This window comes from Chlamydotis macqueenii, chromosome 1 (genome assembly GCF_036417535.1).
Source record: "Chlamydotis macqueenii isolate bChlMac1 chromosome 1, bChlMac1.mat, whole genome shotgun sequence".
Lineage (NCBI taxonomy): Eukaryota > Metazoa > Chordata > Aves > Otidiformes > Otididae > Chlamydotis > Chlamydotis macqueenii.
The window spans coordinates 67472656-67494056 of NC_141556.1; the positions used below are offsets into that span (position 1 = coordinate 67472656).

A 21401-nucleotide genomic window follows, 5' to 3' on the forward strand; every position below is an offset into this window, starting at 1 on the left:
CAGCAGGTCAAGGGAGGTGATTCTGCCCCTCTACTCTGTTCTGGTGAGACCTCACCTGGAATACCTTGTCCAGCTCTGGAGCCCCCATCATAAGGAGGACATGGACCTCTTGGAGAGAGTCCAGAGGAGGGCCATGAAGATGATAAGAGGGCTGGAGAACCTCTCCTATGAGGACAGGCTGAGAGAGTTGGGACTGTTCAGCCTGGAGAAGAGAAGGCTCGGAGGAGACCTTGTATCGGCCTTCCAGTACCTCAGGGGGGCTTAGAAGAAAGATGGGGAGACATTATTTAGCAGGGCCGGTTGTGACAGGATGAGGGGTAATGGTTTTAAAATAGAGGGAGGTAGATTCAGACTGGATATAAGGAAAACAGTTTTTACACTGAGGGTGGTGGAACCCTGGAACAGGTTGCCCGGAGAGGTGGTGGGTGCCCCATCCCTGGAAACATTCAAGGCCAGGTTGGATGAGGCTCTGAGCAACCTGATCTGGCTTGAGATGTCCCTGCTGCTTGCAGGGGGGTTGGACTAAATGACCTTTAAAGTTCCCTTCCAACCCAAACTATTCTATGATTCTAAAAGCAGGTATCATTAGTTCTGCTGAGAAAAAAAATCACCCAACTCACTATTCCTTCTCTAGGACAGAAGTTGCTGTTTTGCACGTACTTCTCCACTTTTTTTTTTGTATGCACAAGCCAGGAATAGCATTTATTGGCCTCCTCTGCCTGCCTTGTTCCTTGCTAAGAGACAATCCCACTCCAGGGAGGCTAATGGAAAAAACCTTCCGGTGACTTCAGCTAGAACATTGCTGGGACAGAAGTGCCTAAAAATGAACACAGAGGGCAATTTCAGCTGTAATTTCTCACTTGCCTTACACCTCCTATTCCTTTTCAGTACATCCCAGCATGGTGTCCAGGCACTGTGTGGGCAGGCATCCCCTTCACTCTTTCCCCTAGAGAGGCTGCAGTGTCACAGCTCAGCCGATGCAGCGTGAGTTACCGCTCTTGCCAGCCACTACGTTCCCAAAACTGCGCCCCTGAGCTAAGATTTTAGCTCAAACTCTGAGCTGCAGCAACATCCTCAGCTGGACCATGGCCTTCACAGAGATAAATTTCCACATCTCACCAGGAGTCACACGTACTGGCTGTGCTGTGTGTGAAGGGGGGAAATAATAACTACATACACATAGACTGGATTTGATACACCTCCAGAGACATTGCAAGTAATGTCAGTGGTTACTCGCTGTGTTGCACTTGATATGTTTTGGGGTGTTTTTTAGTTTTTTCTTTTTTTTTTTTTTTTTTTATGAAGTCATTGAACAGACCAAATTGGGCAAAATTGGTCTTGCAATAGAAAGTGATAATCTTGACCTGAGAAAGCCATCTTGGAGTCTGTTGCCACAATTTAAGAAAGAAAAAGTGAAAAAAAAAAGAAGAAAAAATTACAAGGAAAGAGGAGAAACAACTGTGAGAATGATCCAGAGACTGCCCTGAAGTGTCCAGCATGTGAGGGGAGTGATGTCTCCTCACCTTGCATGGCTGAGGAGCAAAGCACTGGCCACTGTGCCTTTCCCCTGTGGCCAGGAAGCTCACAGCCAGGGACACGGTCCCTCTGCAGGGTATTGATGAGGCCACCTCGCTCCATGCCAGCCATCACGTGCTGCTTTTGGAGTAAGACAAGCAGGTAAAACCCCCTCACTGCCTCAAAAATCTCTGCTACCCCATTCGGCTGAAAGCACAAAGGGAAAGACAGATGGGAGATAGAGGAGGAAAAACGCAGATCTTCCCCCTGCTCCTTCTGGACAGGGGTCATGGCAGCTACCAAATGCTGCTTCAAGTCACCAAGAACTTGTGCAAAACGTGACTCCTGTGAAACTGCCCAGTGCCACTCCATACATACATAGCACACATACATAGCACACATACATAAGACCAGGGCCTCACCGTGCAGAGGACAACATCATTTTCCTGCTGCAGAACAACCAAGCCAGAGAGGAAATCTGTGTCCCACTTTCAGATGCCAAACTCTTTGTTCTCCTTCTCCATGAAAACGGAGAGATAATCATGCCCCAGAGCCCCGAGGCTGCTGCAAGGTTCCACTTTTTCATACGTTTTTTGGGGTGGAAAATAGAGAACAGCAGATCCAACTCCCTCCACAGGAACCACGCATGAGCACTGTTAGCCAACAGCCCCTTGGCTGAGGTTTTCCTTGAAACAGCCCAGAAAATGTGCTCATATACCCAGTAAGGGCATCATCCCCCACTGTCTAGGATCAGCCTGCCACAAGCTGGCCATTGGATGGGAGCAGGGGGCTGCTTACCAGGCAGGCCCCCCAGCCACCCCTGTTGCAGCATGCAGGGGTGATGGAGCATGGCCTGTTTCTCCACTGCAGCAGAAACACCCTCCCCAGCCCGGGCTTTTGCTTGGGGTGAGGGGGTTTTCAAGTGGATGTTGGTTGCTGCAGCTGCCTGAAACATGGAGAAGAATCCAATTAGCTCTGCATGGCAGTGACAAATGGGAAAGACACTGCCTTCCCAGCAACTGGTGTCTTTCTCAACCAAGAGGACATCGCCATGGCAATGGCAACTGGCAGAAGACATGTAGGCATAGCAGTGGTGCAGCTGAGGTTTAAGTATAGACAACGCCTGCCCCCGCTTTGGGCAGCATGCCCCAGTGGAACACCAGGCAGGCAATTCTGCCCCAATCTGCTCACTTCTCCAGCCCTTCTGGGAGGCAGAAACCAGCTTGCACCCTGCCTTGTCCTTAGGATGCTGAGTTCCTCAGCCCCACATCCAACCTAGCGTAGACGGAGGAGAGCTCAGCACCTGCAGCAGCCCTTCCCCAGGGATGCTCACGCGGGCAGATGGCTCTTCCCCACCACCGCTGCAATCCTCCCTTCTCTGACCCCAGCACTCATGTCCCCAAGACCAGACATTGCTGACCCAGTGGATGCACCTACCTCACGGCGTTGGCTGCTTGCGGGTCCTTGGGGTGTGCAGAGACGCTCACGGAGATGCCAGCCCAGGGAGGCACATACTGACCCGCTCTGGCGTGCAGGGGGGAGCTATGAGCCCCTCCTGCCGCAAGGCCCCTCTCCCCCTGCCTGACCCCACACAGCTCCTCATTGCCCGTATTGACGAGCCCTTAATGAGCTTTGAGCTCACGTCCAGTCAAATCAACACCCTGCATGTCGCGGGTGTGGGGCGGGGGGGTACCCAGAGCCACTGGAAAAATACACGTTGCTGGGAGAGAAGAGTCTCCAAGGGCATGGGGCAAAGCACCTGGTGCCGAAAAGTGGGGGAGGCAGCAAGTAGGGTTGGTTGCACCCATGCTGCTGCAGCAGTTCCTGCAAGGATGGCTGCAGCAGTAGATAAGAGGTCATGCTAAAGGCAGTGCATGCACCCCTTGCCCTCCATGTTTGCAGTCAGACAGTGGTCTCCATCTTCTCCACAAGCAGCCCCACAGACGATGCAGAGGTCTGGCACGCCATGCGCGGCAGGGAGGTTGGGTCTCTGTCCGTGAGCCTCTCCTGCTTTCACACAGCCCTGCCCGACACAGCCCTTGCACAGGGCCAGGCTTGTGACAGCGCAGCCCTGCAAAGGGGGAACAGGGCAGGCAGGGCTCAGGAGGAATCGTCCCAAAGGACAGCATGGTGTCACCAGTCAGGTGCCCTACTGGCTGTGGGTCAGGCTTTTGGGGCGGAGGGGGAAGGCAGAGGAAGATAGATGCTTCTCGTTTGAAGTGTCCCATATCAGCCAGCAGCCAAGAAAAGGAGCCACATGCGAACGACTAGTTTCTTAGTGTGTAAATCCTGTCATTGGCTCTAAAAGGGGTTGCATGGAGCCTTTATTTCCTTTTTCTTTTTCTTTCTGGGGCCCAAGACAATTTGCATCCCCTGGGAGCACAGAGAAGTCTCTCTTAAAGGCAGCGTGAGTGAGGTGCCAACTCTGTGAGCATCGCCTCATTAGCTGCAGCATTTTCAGAGGTGCAGGGGAAGGAGCCCAAGTGAATTAAAGTATAGTTCTGCCTGGAAATCATTGACAAAAATGACACCTTCTCACTTAGCAGCTTCTCTCTTTGTGTGAAAGAGGAGCTAGGTGTGCTTAAATTAGTGACAAAAGTACACTTAGTGGCTTTCAGTGCTGTGGAGACAACATGGCCAGTGACCTGGATTCCCTCGTACGCCTCGGCCCGTACACAGCTTCACCCCAGCTGTGACCCCACACCAGCTCCCAGGTGCTCAGGTGGGTGAGGGTACTCCGGCAATCCCACACATTTTATTCCTTGTTAGCAAAACCAACCTTCTTCAAAGGTCCCCCGTGTCTCCTTAGAGCAGGCAATCACACCCATAACCCATGACAGCTAAACCTAACACAGCTCATCTGCCAAAGCCCTTAACCCGTACGGATGGGAGGGAAAAAGTGCTGCCTGACATTTCCACTGAGGCTGCTGCTTGTGGTCCCATCCACGTCTGTGCCAATATCCTGCCAAGGGGCTATTTTGAAAGGTCACATTTCAGGCTAAGTAGGCACTAGAGGAACATGAAAGAAACACTAAGACTCCCACCGAGTTGTTTTGGCCATCAGGCAAAGGAGAAAGACAATGGTGCCAGGAGTGCTGGCAAGAGGGAGAATGGAGAGCGAAAACTATTTTTGCTGGGTAAACCCAGGAGGGTTTGAGAGCTGAGCAGGAGGATCATGTGCAGGCTGGAGGTATCCTGACAAAAAGGTATCCAGCTCTCTGAGCTGGAGCAAATGCTGTGAGCGGGAATGCCTTCTGAAAATGAGCTGTGGAGTTTGACGGAGCACCCTGATCCCTCTCCCTACCAGTGAGCCTGCGTTCCCTGTGCCGTTCTGTGAGCTTGAATACCTGTTGTTTAGCAGCTAGTAAAGTTAAAAGAGAGGTAAACTACATCTGCCTCAGAAATCTTTCCCTTAGACTCTTGTCTAGGGTAAAAAACAGCCATTGAAAATGTTGTGCTGCCCTTGATCCCTAGCACACCCGTCCTGCATTTATGCAAGTGAGCTTCTCCATGGCCCTTGGTGAAAGCAGGAACAGTGGAGATGTGCTCCCTCCGTGTCCTGGGCAGCATGCAGGCACAGCCCCAGGTGTGCTAGACAATTTAGGAGGCTCAGCTCTCCCTCATCGGCCAGGCTTGCTTTCCAGCTGCCACAGCGCCTAAGCTGGGAAAGGGCTTTTTGAACATAATGCTGTGTTACCACATCAGATTTAATTCGGGCAAACAGGCCAAATTAGAGCAGGTACCTGCAGATGGTAGTTTCAGTGGGGAGCCAGCAGCAAAGCCCCTGGCCTCCTTTTGTCAAATGGAAAAAAAATCCAGCTAAGAGTTATCATAACTCACCCCTTCCTGAGCACATCATGCCTGGCAGTAGCCTGTCTATCACTGTTCTCTCTTGGTCTTCAATCTCTCCTCAAGCCCCGTTGCTGATGTGACACCTCCTAAAACAAAAAGACAGAGAGAGAGAGACGGTAGTGGCTTGCTTGCTGGACAGGTGCAGATCTCAGGCCTGAGGAAACTGACCTGCTTATATGCACTTTCGCAGCTCCCTCGCACAGTCCTGGCTGAGGAACGTCTGAGGAGCGCAGTGGGTCAGCTGGAAACACCAGGTGCCATAAACAAAGACATCCATACCTTTCACTGGAAGCACAGCAAATCATCTCCCCACCTCCTGCACTGCTGGCCTGGAGAGAAAACAGGCCAGAAAGCAGCCGTTTCCACTGAAGGGATAAAAACTGAATTTGAAAGCAACAAGTGTTTTCTGTACAACATTTGTTGTACAGGTTAGAGGCAGAAGCAGGCAGCGAGCATCAAAGGCACTGGGGAGCAAGAATTTCTCTCAGCATCAGTCTGAGCAACTCTTTCCTTGCCCAGAAGAAAGGAAGAAAGGAAAGTGGGACCAAGAAAAGAAGAGAGGACATGGATATCTCATACTTGGCTAGAACGAAACACAGACTGGTAAGCCCAAATGTATTTGGGACCATGCCCTAGAAGAGAAGCAGAATTTGTTCAGAAGGGTAGGTTTTGGAGCTGTTCTCTTGGTTGTTGTCCATAAATATTCGTGAGACTAAATTTTGATTCACCAGCTTATTCCCAGAAAATGGGAGCTTGGCAGATACTCCAACAAATACTCACTGGCTTCAGTATTTGCATTTGAAGCGTTTGGGCTGCCACCTCCAAAGCTTTTAGTGGCTTGGGAAGTATCCAGCAAAATAGCCCAACCCCACCATATAATCTGGGTGAGTAAACACAAGTGCAAAGAGTGTTTTTTGAATAACTGCTATTGGATGTGATGATAGCAGTAAAAGAAGCCAAATAATCAGGCTAGTCATCTCTTGCTTTAAAATTCATTTGGAGAAATCATTAGCGCAATCATTGTAAAATAAGCAAGGGGATAATCACTTGAGGGTAATTTGCGAAGAGGAAGAGGGCTGCGCTCAGGGAAAAGAGCTGTTACTGGCTGCGAGGCTGCCTGGCTCTGGGTGAGCCCACCACGTCCACCACCTCCAAAGGGAATGGAAGCTGGCCAGCACAGCAGGTCTGGCAGGCATCGCTTTTTTGAGGCCAGTCTAAGGCATGGCCTTCTCCTCCGCAACCTCAGCGATCCTGCCAGCCTGCGGAGGGGGCCAAGCTGGCTGCCCTCCTTCCTCCCTGAGCAGGCTCAGAGCTCTGCTCCAGTCTGCCTTCTGCCACCCAAGCCATCCTCCCTAAAATGGTGGTGAGTAGGGTATAAACAGGGAAAATGTATAAGACCAGGGTGATAAAGCATGACAATTCCTGTGCTCAGTCCTCCCAGCTTCCACCCACAGGTGCTATACAGGACTCCCAGCCCCTGTTGAAAACTCTCCTGATGGGGTCCAGGGTTGCTTCGTCAGCAGTGGCAGTGCTGCTAATACACAGTAACATGATCACCTCCCAGCCTCGCTGGCTTCTCCCTAGGGAAGCTCCCAGAAGCTGGCCTCCTCCCTGTCTTGGACGCCTTGTGCAATCACTCCCAGTCAAGGTGGGATGAGCCAGCCCTACAGCATAGGGAGAGATGATGCCCCACATATTTGTAGTTCTTCACAGGCTGCCAGCTACGCTACTGGGACACACCGCTTCTTTGAAATATCCTTCTCCCGGAAACCTGTCTCATATTTTCCACAGCTAGCACTTTTATTTACAGTTGCCTTCACCCACTGGTCTTAAATCTACATTTATGCCACTTGCCCCTGCAGCTGCTAGGAGCCCTTGGGAGCAATTTCATCTGTAGATCACTTGTTTCAAAGACTGGGCATTTTTAAATCACTTCCACTGCCGGCAGCACAAACAAAGTAGAACATGGTGGAGGAACAAAAAACATAAAAGAAATATAGTAAGAACAAAACTGAAAATAAGTACAAGAAAAGAAAAAGGAATTTCCACTCTGGTGGAGATTAAAGGTGACCTGCAAAAGAAAAATAGATTGGATTGAGGCACTCTTGTTCAGGACTTGCCTATTCATTTTTTTCCCCCTGGAATACTCTGGAGACAGGGAGAACAAGTAAGATAACGTCACTGGAGGTACTGGCAGCAAGACTTCATCAGCTGTGTTTCACAGCTGAATCACTGTTAAGCGCAGTGTTTTTTCTGTTGTTTGTCCTGTGCACTTCAATTTAACTCATGTGGCCAAGAAACACCTGTGAGAAAGGCTTCCTCTGCTAAAGATTTATCATCACTGGGCTTTCAGTCGGCAGGTGAGACCTGAAGGACCAAGAGCAGGTCCTCCAGCACAAAATGAAGAAGATTGATGTGACAAGTCCTGAGATGTGTTGTGGGGGGAGCGGGGGCATTAGGTAGAAGAGAAAGAAAAGGCCACTAAAATAAAATCCATCCATTCAAAGAGGTCACAGTGGCATTTCCCCTACTCTTTTTTTTCAATGAAGAGCCTTCACCTTCAGTTTGGTTGGGTAGGGTACCACTAGGTGTGTGACGACTTTTTCCATGTGATTAAATTAAATAGAGCTGTATATATAAAAGCTTCTGAGAGGAGAGAAACACACTGCTTCACACAGGGTAGCATGCCTATGGCTTTTATTAACAGCTAAAGCACAGTGAAAGCTCAGACCTCTGTGCCATCGCAATGTCTCCTTCCCCAGCCGCAGAAAAACCGGCAGTGGTGCTTGAGGATGGCTCGTACGTGTGGGTAGCCCAGCCCATTCGTCTGATCCTGCTGATAGCTACAGCACCTCACTGTGATGCAGATTCAACTTCCCACTGGGCAAAGCTGGACCTGTGTTGCCCTTGCAAAGTGTGAGGTTTAATTAACAGTGCCTGCCTCCCAGGAGCTGCCGGAAAGCTCTCAAACCATTTGCTGGTTAGTCTCTTAGCATTGGCAAGGGCACAACACCTGCCTGTGAGCTTTCGGCTCTCTCCAGAGACACTCCAAAGGCCGGAGTCCCCAGAGTGCAAGTATGCCTGGGGTCCAGGTGACACAGGGACACTGATGTTCACATTAGGCCCCAGAGGGTCCAAGAGGCCATGCACCAGTGGTGTCTACGGTGGGATGTCAGAGCAGACTCTGAGCACTGCAGAGTCTCCCCTCGCCCTTACCTTCCCAGCTATCTCCCCCACCACAGTGGTATCTGAGTGAAACTGGGTGTCCGGTGTCCCTGTGATGTGCACCTCCTGGCCAGCACAACAATGAGGGGCACGGAGGCTCCGGGAACCATGAGCAAGAGCTGTCATGGACACCAGCCGTGGGATTTCTACAGAGAGAAGGACTTCTGGCAGGACCTGTGTAGCAGCAGGGTTACAGTCCCTACCCACCGCAGGGAGTTCTCTTAGGTCTTGTCTACACATAAGCAACCAGCGTTGCCCATCTAAATCAAAACCAGTTAGACTAAAGTAAACCAGAGCAGCCCACTTTGCAAGCGTGATTATTTCAGTTTAAAGGCCATTTGGGTGATAGATGGACACAGTGACATTGATGAAAGTGTGCCTGTGTCTGCAGGTTGTTTTGATTAATATAGCTAAAAATCCTGAGCTTCTTTCTGTCAGTGAAACTGCGCTGCCAGGGGACTGTGGTGATCTAGCTCTGTGGTTTCTAATCCATCCAAAGCAGTATGAAAAGTAACACTGTGTTCAACCTAGCTCAGACTTGATTCTGATGGACTTAATATAAATTAAAATTAGTGTGAATGGGACATAAATAGAAGTGTCCTCACATACTTCAGAAGATTTAAGTGAAATCACATACTGTGTTAAGCCAACCTAACTTAAAAGTAAATGTGCCCTTAGGTCTAGTTACATCATTGCTATAGCTCTGCCAGGAGAGCATATGATTTTTTCCCACTTATATTAAGAGGCTTAGGCAGATAAAAGCACTGAGGTAGATGCTTTAAATCTTTAATCTGTACTTAAAAGTACAGTTATACTGATAGAGCTTATGCCACTTCCCAGTACGACAGTATGGCAATGCTCTCTTACAGGGAGAAGAAGCCTTATTGTGTGGCTATGTTTGACCTCAAAAGTACAGAGCGTGTGGAAAAATGTGATAAGTGTGGAGGAAAAAGAGGACAGATCTGGGTATGAGACGCAAGCCAGAGTAAGTTAACAACAGAGGCAGGGTAACCACTGCCCACCACAGGTGCTCCATCGTGATAAGTACATGGGCCTTGGGGACAAGGGGAGGAGGAAGAGCAAAGGCCTGGCTCCTCTGTGAAGTGCCATGCAAGTGCTATCTCATTTATCACCACGCAGGAAGGGATGGTGCCTGCACCGTGAGGGAAAAAACTTCTCCAAGCTGCTGCTTGCTCATGTGATGCACAAAACCAAAACCAGCCCTTGTTTGCAGCAATTGCGTTTCACCCCCCAGGGGATTTGCTTCTATCGATAGAATTGGATGGTGGGAAATTGCTTTGCCGCTGTTCGATGTGCCATACGTCAGCCCGTCTGAGGGACTTTGGCCAGAACAACCAGAAGGTGCTGCTGACAGCTCTGCCCTGGGTTAGTAAAACACCCTTCACTTCCTTCCAGAGAGGGAAGAAATTTTGGAAAGTTTTACCAAGATTACAAATTACCTCTACATACAGTCAAGGTCCAGAGGCTCACAAATTTGAAACGCCAGCAACAACATATTTATGCACTGATCTCTGCCACAACATGGACATCAGTGGTGTGATCAGGACACAAAAAATACCAAAGCGTAATTCTCCCTCAGATGCCCTGACACACAAGCACCCATGTGAAGACGCGTAACATCTCAGATCTGTATCTCTTAACTTTCTCAAAGTGACCAGCCCCCTTCTGCCTTTCTCCTCTTCATGTGAAGCCTCATGGGAGCCCGAGGACTGAAGAGCCCTAATGAAGCCCAACTCCAACTGCCTGGAGACCAGGGGAGCAGGAAAGTGGGGCTGAGCTCGACCACCCCCAAATGCAAGGGAAATGCTACCCCCATTTTGAACTGCAAAAGAGACTGGGGTGGGGGTCATATTGAAAATTACATTATGTAAAATTTTAGGCACCAAATAACTTTAAAAAGCTGGATCTTTTAACTGCTGGCTAGGGCAGGTAACTCATTAAAAAAATAAAAAAAAAGAGGAAATGAATTCCTGGCATTTTCCCAACTTGCCACTGTAAAAATCTATATGTTCTTAAAGCGTTCAAATATCCTCCACCCAGAGGCTCTGAAAAAAGCTAACTGTGCCTGAACGCACCACTCGCCCACCTGGGGACACACACTCCTGTGCTTGGGCTCCGGGGTAAGGAGGTTTACAGGACAGGACAACTGGAGGCTGCCCCTGGGCTCCAGTTTTACTTAGCCAGTAGCTTACGCTTGAGTTAAGCAGCAGGTGGAAAGCTGAGCCCTACAAAAGCAGCCAGGAATGGAAGAGCCCGGTGTTGGTGACGGGGCAGACACTTATGGGACAGGACTGCATGGAGCATGAGAGAGAGGACTCCACCGCCATCTTCTTGTTACATGACCGACATACACATCACACCGGTGCCAATGGGAGCGACAGTCCCCTGGCCTGGCTGGGAAATTCACACCTCATTTAAAAGCCTAATACAGAAAACTAACACTGCCTGGACATGTTTTCCCCAAAGTTATGAGATTAAGCCCCAGCATGGGGCCAGTTCCCATTGCCAGGCTGCCTCCGGCTAACCCAGGGTTTCTGATTTACACCGCTGTGCCACTGGTGGGATTTATCTTCAGCAGCTCCTGGACCCACCTGTGTGGTGCTTGCAGCATCCCAGCACAAAGCCCTCTGCTCACGGACAACCTGGTCAAGAAACACCGAGCTCCAGGTCTCAGGTCATTCCCACTTCAAAGCTAGTGCACAGGGAGGGAGGTTCATGTCGCATGACATGGCGATGGCCCTTCTCCAGGATATGGGATGGTTACAGGTTGCTTTATTTGTTTGAGGATGGGTTTATTCCTCCATGAGAAAAAGAAGCTCGTTTCATCTCCTGTTGAAATACTGATCGAGAAAGGCACCAGACTGCCTGTAATCACTCATTCTTCTCCAGAGCCCACTATCTATGCCATGGTACAACAAAAGCCTCACACTCGATAAAGCATATTTTGGAAAAGTCTAGTGCTTGTTGGCAAATAACAAACAAGCGTGAGCACACCTCTGGTCCAGAGCAGCCATCCTAGACAGCTAGTGGGGTAAAGGTCCCCATCCTGGAAAAAAAAAAATCAAGAAACCATTTGACAGCATGGTCTTGGCATGTCACCAAAAGCAAGACAGGGCAGAGTTGCCCACAACTGGCTTTGGACAGCCATTGAAAGCATTTGTCCCTGAGAATCCCTTTGCTTTCCACGTAGCTTTCCAAGCACAGGCTTGACAAACCAGAACAGACAGCTCCGAAAATACATGTCCTCCTTTGCAGAGACAGTCGTGGGTCAGGGATTCAAAACACAGCCAGGATGGTGCCCCAAGAGCAGTCAAAGGGGCAGGGCTTATTCTGGGTTTAAAAACAAAACAAAGCAAAACACCCCCCCTCCCCTCCCCACCATGACCCCAAGTGCTGTTAGACACGGTTCATCTCTTCCCTTGGCCCCAGCAAGAGACTCAGGAATAAAGTGTTTGACTTTAATGCCCCAGCCCTCTCCTGCAGCCCTGCAGAGGGAACTGGACACCAGCATATACATCTCCTCCATTTTATCTTCTCCTTTGAGGAACATTGCTCCCCTCTTACCCTTTCAAACCCAACTTAGCTAATTAGTAAGAGGTTACTGTACGTAAGCACATGCTTACGTACATGCAAAGAACAGCAAGGCAACCTGATGTTCTCTATACCCTCATGACTCCAGACTGCTTCTTTTCTGGCCCTTGTTTGCTGTGTGCCCAAGTCACTTGGCTGCTGTCTCTTATTTCTGCCTGGGCAAGGGCCACCTCCCTTCAAGACCGGGCAAGCACCTCACCAAACCCCTCCTGCCACACACCAGGGAAGCAAAAGCTCAGGAAAGGCCCCAGATGCAAGCACAAACCACAGAGCACCCGTAACTCACGCAAGGCAAACATGACCTAAGATCTGAGAAATCAGTCTCCCTGGCTCTTCTAAGGGTTTTCACAAGCAAAAATGCCCCGTTTCCTCCAGCTCAGTCCCCACTGCCCCTTGTGCCTGGGTATAGTGGGTGTACAGGTGTACCTAGGTCACTGAGCTTTCCTAAAACTCTGTTGATCCTGTCGGAAGCATCTGGATTAATTTCCTGATCCTGGGAATTTTATAATTGCTTTGAGTGGGGCAGCAATACTTCCTCTGACTTTATTAAAATACAGTGCTTCCTGGCAGAGGTGGGACGCTATTATCAGATTATACGTAAGCAACAGAGGAACGAGTTCATGCAGTATTTATTTTCAATAACACAGTGCCACGTTTTTGCTCAAAACTGAGAAGTGATTTACTTCTATCCAAGGATTTTTGCAGTGTTATCTGACTACCTCAGAAAAAGGAGTGAACACATCTCCACAACTTCTCTGGCAGTACGACACTACTTCACATCTTAAAAGCAGGGCAGCAGGAGCAAAGGGGTTAAATGTCCTATCAAGGGTGGTACAAGAAACCCATGCTAATGCCTAAGACTGAATCTGGATGGCAAGTCCTAGTCCTTTAACTTCCCTTTCTGTTGCTTGAAGAAGAGGAGGCAGGTTTCCTTCTCAAAACCAACACCACCATTTTGGCCACAGATACTGCCAAGGCGGCTGCAGCTCGTGGCTGACATCAAACCGCTCATCCACAGCCCTGCCGCAGCTCCAAGCGTGGGGAGACAGCTGTAGAGCGAGCACCCAGCAGACATCCAGCACCCCGTTGGCCGGTGATTGGGCTGTGCCACCCTGGCACCGCTGGTCCTTGGTGGTGCCACTGGCTTTTGCTCTGGCTGTATGTAGAGATCCCCCCAAATCATAAGCAACATCACTGGGAGGGAAGGGAAAAAAAAACCAACAAAATACTTCCCATGACTATTGCTGCAACATGATATTCAGCTCTTTAAAAAATAAAAACAACATAAATGGTATCATATGTGGTGCAGGAAACAAGAATGAGGTTTGCCAGATATCTCTGCCTTTTACAGTAAATCATCTCCAATCAAACGACAATGTCCAAGAGAGGTACAAATTTTGATACTTGACTTGCAGCGTTCATTTCACCAAGCAGTTTTTAGTTTTTAGTTTTTAAAGAAAAGGAAATTAAATGGGGAAAAGATTGCCCTATGCTAATTCACCGGTTAAACTCAGAGGAAACTGTGAAAGATAAGGTTCCCATAGCAATTGGAATAGGTACTGCACTGCACAGATGAGGCCTGATTTTCCCGCTTACTTTCAGTGCTGGTGGTTTATCTCCACACAGCACAGGGAAAAGCAATTACTTGGAACGAGGAACAAGGGAAAGGAGCCTGTGGCATCTCCAATTCTTTTTAATGGCCATTCTCCGGCACGGTTTGATGCGCCACTGTTGCGATACAGCTGGGCCCCAGCACATGTGCCCTCAGCCACAGCCAGGCTCCTGTGGGGATCCTGCCACTGCCTTTTCCTGTGGTTTTAACTGTGAAATTCTGTCAGGCATTCAAACAGGTTTTGGCAGGGAGTTTTATGGGTCCTATCCTCCACAGGACAGATTTGTGTGGCACGACACCAAGCACCGCATCCGAGTGCAAACCCTCCCAGCTATCGCCTCACATTCATGTCTGCCCTGGCAACGAGAGGCCTTTAATTCGACACAATCTGCTTCCAATGAACCCATCTTACTTACTAATTATGACTTCATCTTGCCTGAGCTTATGATTATTGTGCCCGATTATGTCTTCCTTATCCCCTGAGCAGTCATCTGCAGCAAAGCAGAGGGAGCGCAATTCTTCTCCCACCCTCACCCCAAAGCTACTCTGCCGCACAGAATCAGGCCCATCAGCTCCTTCATTAATTCCTCTACAAAATGCCCCAGCAGTGCAGTTAAATTTGTGGGCGTGCAGTCCCCACGGTCTCATTTCTTCCTGCTGTGCTGCAGCTCTTTTTTTTTTCACCAACTGCTCTGGGACTTTTCCCGCACTCCATGAATTTTCTGAAGGAATTGTCAAATATTCAGCTGTTTCACTCTCGGATGCATTTTCATTGGGCTATGTAGTTTTGACCAACAGCGGGTCCCTGAGATAGTTATTCCTCACCCCCTTTCCATCCTGAGACTTCCTGGAGATCCATCATCAGCTACAACTGGATCGAGCACCCTGTCACTCTCTTTTCTTTCAGCGACAACTGAAGCCATAACTACTAGCACTGCAGCACTCCTTTTATCGTTGTCTCTGATATGTTCCTGGCTCCCTCTCCCTCGTACACAGGTGACCTAGCAATGCACTTTCCTTTGTCATCCTCCAGCCTCTTATGTGCTTCTGAACCAACTTACACATTCCCTGCGCTAATGCCCCGTTGTTTTGTGCCTTTGCATCCCCAACTTTGCTCCTGCACACCTTTGTTCTCTGCTCTCTCTCACCATTGTGGTTTCCTTTCTTCCTCCCAACACGACCAATTTTTTTTTCTTTTCTTTTTTTTTTTTTGTTAATATGCCATTTTTCTCTTCCCCACTAGCGTTAGTACTGGAGGACGCTTCTGACAAAAGCGTGTCGCTCTCTCCCCAGCTACTGACAGGGAGAGTTGTCCCCAGGGTGTCAAAAGAAACGCTGTCCCCCGTGGGTGCAACCAGCTGGCTGGAAGGAGATGGTGTCCCAGATGCTTCTGTTTCAGACGTGAAGGAGAGAAGGGAAGAGCCCAGGAGAGAAAAGAAACCATTTCCAGAAGGAGAGAGCGAATCAGTCCAGGGTATGGAGGAGACATCCCCACCGCCTTACAAGTGGGTTTCTCTCTCTGTGATGCTGAGCACCTCCTGGACTGGAGGGGACCATTCCTTGCACTTCAGTTCGGACAGACCCGCCACGTGCTTCTTTGGCTGCGGCAGATCCTCCGCTGGAGAAATCAGCTGTGCCAGCCGCTGCAGAGAGGAAGTCTCTGTTAATTAAGCTGATAAACAAACTGACACCCAATAGGGATCCACAACCATGGCTGGGGGCAAAGGCATCTAGAGAGATAACGCTCCCAGCTCCCTGCTCTTGTCCTGCTGAACGACTGGGAAAGGGAGAGGAAGGAGAGCAGGCTTGCTTTAACTGCTCTCCATGACAATTATTTCACTGCTGGGCTCAAACCTGGGCCGTGGACTGACAATTTGACGTACAGGGCTCCCCATAGACATGTTTCTGGGAGAAAGGATGTTAGTGATTAGCCCCACAGACATTTTCTGTGGCTACGGAAAAGCCACTGTAAAGCCCTTTTTTCTCCCCATGCCAAGTAGATGTGCTTCCGTTGTCTTTTGTGGGAGCTGTGGAGCCTTCCAAATGGCCTAACCATGAGAAAGTGCTGGGCTTCTCCTGCTATGTCCCAAAACGGGGTGACAGGGGATACCTACCTCAGTGGCACCTCCCTGGTAAAGCAGCCCCTCTGTAGAATGGTTCCTGCCCTGAAACCATCCCAGCTCCCCTCTTCCAGCCAGCCAGACTGCGATGGTGCTGCAGGGCAGCTGCTTGCCCTTAGCTCACCCGTCCTTTGTAACGCAGGGGTGCTGCAGGCTGCTCCACACACACGTACGCTAGTGTGTCATCTTCGGAGAGTTTATTCTTAAAAAACTGCAAAGAACTTGGAGCTCTTTGGGCAAAAGGTGCTGGCCTGCAGAGACAGCTGCTGTGAATTTCTGGTCTTTCTCATCCCGTTTTTTAGCCTCTCTGGTACCACATACCTTCCTAAGCACCTGGACTTCTCCCAAAGCCCAGCATCCTGCAGTGTCCTGCAGCCACCTGCCTGGCTCCACGGGCTAGTGTATCACTTCCCTGCTGAATGCCAGCTTTCACAATTCTTAACTTTTTCTATCACAAGCTGTTCAGGCCAGTGCACGCTCCTCCCTTGCAGAGCACATCACAGGCAGGGCAGGCAACTCATCTGTGACTCGCTGGATTCATTTCGGTGCTTCCACTCCTTGCAAAGCACCTGCCAGAATCCCGAATCTTGCTCATTCACTCAAAACTATTTGTCCCATGATTTCTGAAATCAGCCTTGGCCTGCGGCTGCTCTGCAAGCAGTTCTCTTCAGTCTTTGGAGCTTGAGCTGTCTTAATCAGACACATTGGGAAACAGCATTTGTGTTTCTTGGTCAGTCAAGTGTAACATGAGGAATCAGTTTGTCACAGTGACTGATCGTAATTACCAAATACAAACTTGCTTTCAGTGAATGGTTTGCAATATTCAGCTGAAAGGCACTGTTCCTGGAAGCATCTCTGTCAGGAAATTAATTCACTACATTTCTGGGGTGTGACTGGAAAAAGGGAACAGGTATATTTTGAGAAAACCTGTTTTCAAAACAGGAGCATCTATTCCAGGAGGTATCATGTGGCTGGATTGGATTCTCCCCTGAATCAACCCCAGCTTAGCAGCTGGTTCCTTCTTACATGCCTAAACCACATCCTTGGAAGTTTCTTCATGCTAACAAAACTGAGAAGTCCCTGGAAATTACACCTAGTATCATCTAAACTAGGGCAAATAGAAAAACTCTCAACCTGAAATTGGCCAAATCAATTCCTCAAATGTGCTGTAAAATAAGCACTAACACTACTGACAGCAACATTTCAGTCCAAGGGCTCAAAGCGCTTTGCAACAGGTGAAAAATATTGCTTTTATAGGCAGGACATCTGGGCAATTACTTCACTGACAGCTCCAAGTCCTTGTTTAGACATATGAAACCTCTGAGCTGTGGGGAGTCAGGCAAGTTGTCAGCCACCCAGCCAAACTCTTCAAATCGGACACAGGAAAGGACAGATGCCTTACCGCTAAATGGCCCAGGAGAGGGCTGTAAGAGGCAGGACTCAAGGTCTGAGCTTGGAGCAAATCGTATCACAGCACTTTAGCACAAGATTCACCTGGAGCTCCTCATACGGGGAGGCATGCAGCTCCCAGTTCCCTCCCAACCTTGTCATCTTTTCATGGCCACCAATGGCAACCAGGAGGCTCAAGGGCCAAAGGCAGCTAAATAGGAATTATTTCATAGCATCGTACTTATGCCCCTCTCACTGTGTCATTGAAGACTTCCTTCAGTACCATTCCTGTCTGGGCACTGCACTGTATCTTCTTCTGAGCCTGAGATGGGCATTAGCCAGCTCTGCCACAAGTCCTGTCACTCCCTATTAAGTCACATCACCCAGCCAGCAAATGAGAGCCCCCATGGGCACAGATTCACCTTCCCTGAGGCAGTGGAGCCAACGAGGACACCCTGCACCCAGCCTGTCCCTTGCTGTGTTGGCAGTGCAGGTTCCTCCTCCCCATGACCCTGCAATGTGACTGTCACACCTACACCACAGCCATGAGAATGATCCTGTCCCCTGTTCGCCTGCTCCCCACCCCAACCAGCTGCAGACAAGCCCACAGCCAGCAAGTATGGGGAAGAATCAGAAGACAAATTGTGCAGAAATTTGTATGCACTGTATATGACTCATGTCCTTCTTCATGGGCCAGGTGGGTGTCGTCTCTATGACACCATCTTCCTAGACACAATTATTTCTAGGACAAGGTGTCTACAGTGAAAAAGGATAGGCTTTGGCATGGTACAGGGTAGACTAAAGCTCGGTGACCCTGTCCTGTTTAATAGTCACATGTCATTTCTTCAGAAAAAATAACACAGTCCTGACCCAGGACTAAAAGGGGAGCAAGGGCAAGGGACACAAAGTAAAGGCAAAACAGATTCTTGTTTTGCACCTGACACTAGTCAGTAATGGAAGAGGAGGCAAAGGTGGTGGGATGCCATCTTTACTTCCATGGCCAGCAGGACCCCCTGAACCATAAACCAAACCAATCAGCCTGTGGCCTCAGGTAGCCCACCCTGAGGGGGTCCTCTGCCATCCAGTGGAGCCAGCGTTAGAGACGCTCTGCATACATCTACATATTGCACTGAGCAGGGGTGTGCGACATCTCATGGGAGACTCCGGACACTTGATAATCAGCCTGGAAGCTGTGCTGGGACTCTCCAAGCCCTCCAAATTGCCAGAAAGAGCTACGAGGCATTCTGGGGAAGGGCCACTCTCACCCTCCTTGCCCTCTCAGAGGAGAAATGTGCCACATACATCTTCCCTGGAGCTCTTCCCATGAGCTGTCTGGGAGAAGCAGCAGCAGCTCACCCAGTGACCACAATCCCAGTACCTGCTTCAGGGGTCCTTTGGTTTTCAGGAGGATGAAGATGGCGTAGAGAGGAACGCAGACCATGGAGGAGAGTGCCATCAGCCAACCCACCACGTAGCCCCAGGGGGGGTACATGTAGGAATTGTTGTATTTCAAGGGTTTGTACTTGATGAGGGAAAACAGGAAGACGGCCTGAGGAGCAGAAAACACAGACATAGCCAGAGCAAAGGGAGCAGCAAAGCTGGCCAGGCTGGCCACCCTGCATGCACCAGCTGGATGGCAGTGAGTATGATGTCTTGCATGAGTTAGCATGGCCCTTGCCAGCTGCAATGAGGCAAAGCTTGGTGCATGCTGACCATACCAGTAGTTATCTCAGAGGCAAGGCCAGGCTTCACTGCAGTGTAAAGCTTTCAGGCTTCTTAAGGGTTCAACTTAAGCAAAGCTGGCAGCAGCTTTGAGGGCCCAGACACATTGAGACAGCCATTTATTCATATCAAAGTCAGGAATTGTTGTTGGCCCTAGTAGAAGCCCTCCAGAAGTACCACACGAGCACAGATTTACCCCTCTTGGGGCTCTCTAGCCACAGAGCTCTCAGATTATTTGTGCTGAATCAGGCTTGCTTTGAACATTTCCATGGTATTCAACTCTTACTGGAGCCCGAGGATAAAGGACTTGAATTTTTTTTGTAGACTGTAGCTATAGATCCCATCTGTGTTCCCACTGATGTCAAAGAAAACAACTCTCAACATCAGACAGGAGCAGAATTTGTCTCAGAAATAGTGTAAAAGTTAGTGGAGCAAGACTAGCCCTACTCAAAACAGGCAAGAACTTGCATGACTTAGGGTTCATTTTCTTTAAACTAAGTTGTTACAGAAGTTTTAAAAGAGATTTAATAACATCGAAAGCAAATGGCCGTGGAAAGATATTTCTGAACCACAGGAGGTCACAGGAACACAGGCTGAAACAAGTATTTCAGAGCAGGGTAATTCTCACTGGTCTTCTATTCAAAACAGTCTGACCAAACCTCTCCAGAGTTTGGGGATACATTTCCCTTTGCCTTCACAGTAAACAAGTGGCTTTTCAGACTCAATTAATTTTCCAGGCAAAAGATAAGGCTTTACAAAGGAAACAAATTGCCGCCTCAGCTATGGACAAGCTTCTGCTTCTCCACAGCAGTTTGAAAAAATTACAGCAGTGCCTTGAAGACAAATCAACCTTTTCTACTGAGAACCCAGGGACACATAATAATATGCCATGTTGTCATAATTGCACTTACCAAGCACAGACCCGGGGTGAACACCAGCCAGCATATCTTGATCAAGGGCCACGGCCGGAAACCAATCATGTCTTCAATGTTGTCGTAGAAGCGGTTGGCACCTTGGCCACCAGCCAGCAGAGAGACAAAGTCATAGGGCAGGTCATTGTTGTTTCCTTCAACCACTATTCACATCAGATCCCAACTTTCTTTGTCCTCAATGTTTACTCCTGGCAAAAACACAGCTATCCTAATAGCATAGTAGCAGGTAACGGGCTTTTCCAGCATTGAAAATGCCCATCTGTGACTAAATACAGACGGAGGTTTTTAACTTCAGCCATGAGTTATCAGAAAGCTTGACAAGGAAGAAATGCCCAGTCCCTCAGTCAGCAGCAGCTGTAAGTGAGAGGATGCAGCCCACGTGCCACTAAGAGCTGGTAAGAACCGGCAGAAGGCAAGGAGAGGTACCTGGTTTATGGGTCAGCAAGGGCAAGCGCTTGGAGGCTAAGCACGTGGGATTGTGTGAGCCCAGAGTGCTAAAAGAAACAAAGAGAGTGGGGGACACCAAACAAAACCCTCTCTTTGTAACCAGATTGGCACACCAGGGAAGTCATGCCAAGAATCTCTCATTGAGATGAGCATGTTCCCTGTCATCAAGAGCCTGCTTTCCACAAAATATTTTATTTTTGGCATACACCCAGAAGACCTGGCAATCCAAACTCTGGTGGAAACCAAATCTTCCACGTGCAAGAGCTGCTGTACTGTCCAACGGGAGCTGTCCTATGGGCCCCCGATCTTCTTCTCCTTTCATTAGTTTCACTTAGTAGATTATGTTGTTCACAGCATGCGGGACTCACCTGAATGTCATGGTGCACCAGAGTGGGATATACCTCTGAAGAGCATCTAAAAGCCCTGCCACTGGCCAGACCTTATCCATTGACTCTTCCCAACCCAAAGAGGAAATGTATGCAACGGTACACAGAAGAAATGGCATAATACAGATGGACCTCAGCAGACCTTATAGTAAGCTCTAAGATGTTTTCAAGGAACAACAGCCTAATGTTGGCCAAAAAGAGATGTAAAACAAAGAAGAATCGAACAGTCATTCATAAGATGCCCTAACTCCTTCCTAATTAGAGCTATCCAGAGGTACTATATCAGACTGCCTCAGATATAATAGAGTAACAATATAAGACAGAAAAAAAAAAAATGGAGCTAGGTTGTCCATAGAAAGGGTTACCAATTAAGCACCTCCAGGATGAAATAATACCAGAATTGTCTTATTGAAGGTTAATCACAGTGTTTAGCTGATAAAGAAGTGCTCTGCCTTTAGGGATGTTCATCCCACTGTGAACTTAAGGTCATGCCTCTGTTCCCACCTGCAAGCATGACGAAACCTTGCTTCTTTGCATCTTAACACCAGCAGGCTGGGGTGGGCAAAATATGTGCCTAGAGGTCTGGTCA

At 49.0% G+C, this 21401-nt stretch overlaps 1 protein-coding gene across 1 annotated transcript in view; it reads right to left on the minus strand.

Annotated features, from left to right (window-relative positions):
* Window positions 1-12816: 12816 nt before the first annotated feature.
* LOC104487034 (sodium- and chloride-dependent betaine transporter) overlaps window positions 12817-21401 on the minus strand; it is a 32146-nt gene continuing 23561 nt past the window's right edge. Inside the window, exons 12-14 of the mRNA XM_010129893.2 lie at window positions 19959-20059; window positions 18704-18874; window positions 12817-15459 (exon numbers count right to left, since the gene is read on the minus strand). Of these exons, the coding sequence (XP_010128195.2) occupies window positions 15316-15459; window positions 18704-18874; window positions 19959-20059 (416 nt within the window). The 3' untranslated portion in view covers window positions 12817-15315. The remainder of the gene's footprint in view (window positions 15460-18703; window positions 18875-19958; window positions 20060-21401) is intronic.